This window comes from Cottoperca gobio, chromosome 5, assembly GCF_900634415.1.
Source record: "Cottoperca gobio chromosome 5, fCotGob3.1, whole genome shotgun sequence".
In the NCBI taxonomy this organism is placed as follows: domain Eukaryota; kingdom Metazoa; phylum Chordata; class Actinopteri; order Perciformes; family Bovichtidae; genus Cottoperca; species Cottoperca gobio.
In genome coordinates, this window is record NC_041359.1 from 28549085 (window position 1) to 28555305 (window position 6221).

General features: G+C 45.1%; 1 protein-coding gene across 1 annotated transcript in view; it reads left to right on the forward strand.

The window, feature by feature from the left end:
* The window catches only part of angpt4 (angiopoietin 4), a 45329-nt gene extending 39367 nt beyond the window's left edge, over window positions 1–5962 (forward strand). Inside the window, exons 5-11 of the mRNA XM_029432219.1 lie at window positions 1108–1192; window positions 1562–1709; window positions 2758–2870; window positions 3217–3318; window positions 3399–3565; window positions 3688–3821; window positions 3903–5962. Coding sequence (XP_029288079.1) covers window positions 1108–1192; window positions 1562–1709; window positions 2758–2870; window positions 3217–3318; window positions 3399–3565; window positions 3688–3821; window positions 3903–4063 — 910 coding nt within the window. The 3' untranslated portion in view covers window positions 4064–5962. The remainder of the gene's footprint in view (window positions 1–1107; window positions 1193–1561; window positions 1710–2757; window positions 2871–3216; window positions 3319–3398; window positions 3566–3687; window positions 3822–3902) is intronic.
* The last annotated feature ends 259 nt before the right edge of the window (window positions 5963–6221 follow it).

The following is a 6221-nucleotide window of genomic DNA, read 5'->3' on the forward strand; positions in this document are numbered from 1 at the left end:
CTGCAGGGGGACGCAGGGTCCCCGTGTGACTCAGATACACTTCAGCACAAACTGAACTTCACGTTCTCCAGATCTCACATTACATGTCTGTCTGATGTTCACTGAACTACAGCAGAACACTGCAGCCTGAATTCATATCCCAAATAATTTACATTTCTTTGAGATAGATTGAAATTCGGTTCAAACATTCACGTTCCCCTCGGGATGAAGTGGAATAACCTTTCATGTGGCGCCATCATCAGATCATTAAAACGTGTCCAACACTTCGGAGCCTGTACTTTGTGTTGTTTCGTGAGTATGTTTAAACACACAGAGTTATTCTGGGAAACATTAGAGAAGAAGACATATTTTCCCACCCGGCTCCCACAGACCCCCCACCACACGTTCTGCCCTCAGAGCCAGGAGACGGAGTGTGAACTGGACATTGAGCCACTCGGTGCCGGCTGCCACTCCTTCATCAGGTTTCATTCATTTGGCTCCTGCGTTGTTGATCTAACTGTGAGCCGGAGTCTATCTCTGCAGCCGCGCTGCTGGTTCAGCTGCAGAGATAACGTGGGCGCAGTCTGCTCTGGCAGGAAGAATGATGGTCCGGTTATTAATCTTTATTTCACTGTTTTACGGCTTCTTTAACAAGAGGGAGTGACTCAGAAGTTACAACCTCTGCTCAGACTGATGTGGAGTTCTGTCCTCCCGCTGGCACACACACTGTTAAACAGTCTGACACATTCCAGGAGTTGTTTTGTGATGAGTCATTTACCCTCCTCTGCCTCCAATTATACTTAATGTACTTATTTCCTACATTTCCCATAATGCCTTCATACAGCTGCTACATTCGTGTCTGTCTGTGCTGTATTCCTGCATGTGGGTGAAGCGATGTCTGTTTTACAGGCGAGTGAGTTCAATGACCTGCGACGTCTCCAGGTGTAGAAACAAGTTCTCCCTGAATGATTGGTGAACATCAGACGTTTGTTTATCAGAGATTGTTTCATTGTTTGTTTTTTACTAAAAAAGGATGTTCACGTGAAAAAGACGTGAAACTAAAAACATCACGTCGTGTGAATCGGCTGTCGATCGAGCGTCTGAAGTCTCTCTCTGGTTGTCTTTCAGTCGTCTGGAGAGTAAAGTCCAGATGTTGGAGTCTCAGCAGAAAGGAGAGCTGGAGGACATGAAGGAGGAGAAGAGTCGGCTGCAGGTACCGTCCATAAAACATCAGCAGGTGTCCGTGTATGGGTCAACGATGGGACATATATTTTAACTATGTAGCATAAATATTCTCAGGATTACCTGTGCACGAATCAGAACGTGTTTCACGTTCATGAGGTCAAACTCTGTTCAAGATGGAGACCAAGTGTCTGACCTCGTGAATATAAATGTGCAGAAGATTCAAACTACTTTAGTCTCAGCTGACATACATCAAACAAACTGTAACATTTAAAGAATGCATAAATCATGAAAAGTAAAAAGCCAGAAAGATGGACGGACAGGAAAGAAACTGCCACATTATGGTTTTCAATCTGAAGTGTGAAGTCCATGCTGACAGCACAAAACCTTTTCCTCACAGTCTGTCATCAGGACTCAGATGGCGGCCATCGAGTCTTTGGAGAGGCAGCTGAGAGTCGCCAGCAGCAACACCACGGCGCTGCAGAGGCAGCAGGTTCAGCTGATGGAGTCGGTCCACACACTCATTAACATGGTGGCCAGTACTACAGGTACACACACTGTGTCCAAACTGTACACACATGTGCATGTATGGACAAGTCAAGGGCGTAGAATTGTCCCCATCAATCATTTTGATCAAAAAACCTGCTCCGGGGGCCCAGATAGTGCAGCCATGTCATCCCGTCTCTCTCCCCTTTCCAGCCTGTCTCTCCTCTCTCTATAATACGAAATAAAAGTTGCTCTAATACAGCCGCAAATTAGAGAATAAGATAAAACAAGAAGCGGAATTCTACAGACCAACACTGCGATGGGATCAGACCAACCGCAACACTAAATCGGGCCAGGGCCTGCACCCTACTTCCTGCACCCTACTTCCTGCACCCTACTTCCTGCACCCTACTTCCTGCACCCTACTTCCTGCACCCTACTTCCTGCACCCTACTTTCTGCAACCTACTTCCTGCACCCTACTTCCTGCACCCTACTTCCTGCAACCTACTTCCTGCACCCTACTTCCTGCACCCTACTTCCTGCACCCTACTTCCTGCAACCTACTTCCTGCAACCTACTTCCGGCACTCTACTTCCTGCACCCTACTTCCTGCAACCTACTTCCTGCAACCTACTTCCTGCACCCTACTTCCTGCAACCTACTTCCTGCAACCTACTTCCTGCAACCTACTTCCTGCACCCTACTTCTTGCACCCTACTTCCTGCACCCTTGCTCGGATCACAACCATCTTTGAACTACTACACATCTGTAAAGTTGTGTGACTGCTTCTTACAGACACACTTGCTGTTTGAGGATTCAGGAAGCTGCTGTGAGCTGCACTTTATCGGAGGTGGTGAAGTTAACATTTGTGTGGACATCAACCCACACGGTGACATTTACTTCATTCTCAGTTTAACCTCGTAAAGCAACAAGTCACCATCCACGCTCATTACTTTACATTTTCTAATATTTTATCCTTGTAGTGAAATGTGGTGCATAAAAACAATTACCTACCTTCTCTGTGCATATGTTTACTTACGTATACTGTGTGTGTGTGTGTGTGTGTGTGTGTGTGTGTGTGTGTGTGTGTGTGTGTGTGTGTGTTCAGGGTCCCCCCCCAGGGAACAGAGGTGGAGAGATTGTGCAGATGCTTACAAGGCGGGTCACTCTGTCAGCGGTCTTTATAACATCTACATCGGCAACAGGACTGAAGCTGTGCAGGTACGACGAACATCTGAGGCTCCGCCCTGTTTCTCCAGTTATTTCATTTTACTCTCAACTTTATTGATAACGCACCTTTCTTACAATCATGCAGCACAAAGAGCAGGATTATTAAAGCATGTATGGACAACTATAATGCCACAATAATGAATAAACACAAGAGATAAAAATAGTCTGAAAACTAATGATTAAGACTAAACTATTAATCGACTATAAATAAAATAAAGTGTTTTTATACAGTTTCTGATTTCACTTTCCCAAATGAGATAAATTCAGAGATAGATCAGAGTAAGTTTGGTAACCAGGTAGAAACATTGACACAAACCTTCTTCTTCTCCTCTTCGAGGTGTTCTGTGACATGCAGACGAGCGGTGGAGGCTGGACCGTCTTCCAGCGGCGAGTTAACGGCAGCGTGGACTTCCAGAGGAGCTGGAGGGAATACAAAATGGTGAGTTCAGGATCAAATCAAAGGTCAGAATAACAAATGTAAGTAAAGATCTGTCGATCATCGTACTCCACCTCCTGCAGGGTTTCGGGGACGTGTTCGGGGAGCACTGGCTGGGTAACGAGGTGATGTTCCTGATGAGCAGTCAGGGTCAGTACTCTCTGAGAGTGCAGCTGAGGGACTGGGAGGGGAACCCCGCACACGCCCAGTACGACCGGTTCACACTGGCCAGTGAGAAGCAGCAGTACAGGTAAATAACACACACACACACACACACACACACACACACACACACACACACACACACACACACACACACACACACACACACACACACACACACACACACATTGATCGGCTTGTGTCCCTCAGGTTGTATCTGAGAGGTTACAGCGGCACCGCAGGGAGGCAGAGCAGCCTGGCCACACACGGGACCGGCTTCAGCACCCGAGACCAAGACAACGACAACTGTGACCACTGCAAGTGTGCGCTGATGCTCACCGGAGGTAACCGCTCCACCTAGTAATTATATTGGGAAGCAGACAAACACTAATTACTCATCTCACACTCCTCACTCTCTCCATCAGGTTGGTGGTTTGACGCTTGTGGTTTCTCCAACCTGAACGGTATTTATTACACCGTCGGCCACAACATCAGGAAGCTCAACGGCATCAAGTGGCACCACTTCAGAGGCCCCAGCTACTCCCTGCGCTCCACCTCCATGATGGTACGACCCTATGACTTCTAGCATCACCCCTACACCTCCATGATGGTACAACCCTATGACTTCTAGCATCACCCCTACACCTCCATGATGGTATGACCCAATAGCATCCCTACGTGCTTCCTGGTGAAGTACATTTTCTAACAACACCCCTCGGCTCCATCTTGGTACAACCCTGACTATCTCTCAGATATTCAGCCGTAAACTCGCTGCCTCACCTTCATGCTTTTCTAAGTCTTGCTGGATAAATGTTTTGCGTCTCCTCTGAGGGAATTAGTTTTCATAACAGATGGATTCATGAGGTTTTATTAAAAAACAAGTTGGAAGGCATCGATGGAAGCTACCATGGTTAAGTGTCTTTGTAAAGGACACTTTGTCATGTGGACAGTAGCAGCTTGGGATTGAACCGCCGACCCTGTGATTGGTGGACAACCTGCTCTACTCATGGATACATAAAGAGAACTGGAGAACAATCGTTCCTATGAAGGTTTCTCAGACGCATGAAGCCAAAAACGTTTGACTTCCTGAATATAAAATGACCCATTAGTCACATGACTGGAGGGAAAATAACTCCGGTGCATTAGTGCATTTTACAACTTTTAGGACCTAATGATTTCTGTTCTGTAAGTCTGAACATGAGAACATGAAAGAGAGGAATGGACACAGTAAAAGTTTCATGTTGGAAAGAAGAGAAACTGCAGAGGAGTGACAGCAGGCAGCCTTCGCTTATGTGTTGTGTCATTTATCCACCTGCTTCAGAAAAACAGGAACAAGCAGAAGAACCAGGAGCGCAGCGCAGATATGATGAAGCCAACAGCCACCGATAACTTCAGCACGAGGAAAGGTTGTGGATAATACCTGCCACCTTTTAGCACCACCTCAGCCGAGCTTCCAAGCGAGCTGATGCTAAAATACTGTTAAAACTGTGCAGAGCACTGATTGGTCGGAGAGAATCGTCACAGGACATCCTGCACAGTGCAGGTACCGAAACACACAGGAAGGTTTTCTGCTGTCACTTACACAACTTTCGGTTGTGTTGTCTCTTATTATGTATTAAGTCTTATACGTCAACAGTTTTACAACAAACTGCGACTTCCTTGACAAACATCAGATGTGTGATTCATGGCACACCAACAATGTCTCCTTAACTACCGAAATAAGTTCCTCTGGTGGTCCAGCGGAAGGGGCGGGACTTCTTTATTAAAGCAGTTCAATTCCTCGTGAGGAAAGACATCAATGTGTGTGAAAACTTCTGTTGTAATTCATCCGATACTTGTTGAGACATTAAACTCAAAACCACGGATGTCAACCTGCAGGAGGAGGTCTGTCGGCACAAAGCTTTCATGATGATCCACCTGAGAGCTGTTGGAGCCGCCGTCTGCTCAGTCGTCTGTCACATGTTCAGCTGTCGGCCACACAGAGCCAGTAAATCACATTTGTGTTGAGACAGCCGGTTCAGATGAAAAGAGAAGCTGACTCTGGTGATGCGAGGTTTACGATGGTGATTGTTCTCCTGCAGCCGTCATCAGTTTGTCCTTCACTTTATTAAAATGCACTTTATGGAACAGAAGGTGAAGTTTAGGACAGTTTGCTCTCATTGTTTCAGTGTATTGTTTGTTCTGTGTTTCATGATACTGAAAACTTTTCACTTTTTCAGGCTTTTATTTACTGAGCGCAGCAAAGCTCGTCCACCCAACTGTAAGCAGTCTGCAGTGTTTCGTACAATACATAAGTAAATAAAGCCCAGAATAATCTTCCAAAAGGGATTTCATAAAGATTCTTTTGTCTTTTTGTTTGGTAATTCATCTATTCTACCACAGTCATTAAAGTACATGAGTTATGTGTCAGACACATTTACATCATTCTGAATAAATAGTCTTTTGTTTGTAAAATGTTTATTGATAAATAAACTCATAAAGTGTTTATTGCAGTTTTTAAACTAAGCAACCAGAAAGAGAAGAAGACAGTTCGGGAACGATAAATAAATAGATGCTGAACCAAAGCAAAACAAGTTTTACAGGAATAACAAAAGAAACATTTATTTATTCTGAGATTTGAGAGAATCAGAAGCAGCTTGATTGCCAGATTTTCACACACAGGATGTTTGTTTTGGTGCAAAACGCTCACAATTAACATAGTAAGAGAAAAAAACAAGTTCTGCAAAAGTCAAGAATCATAAATA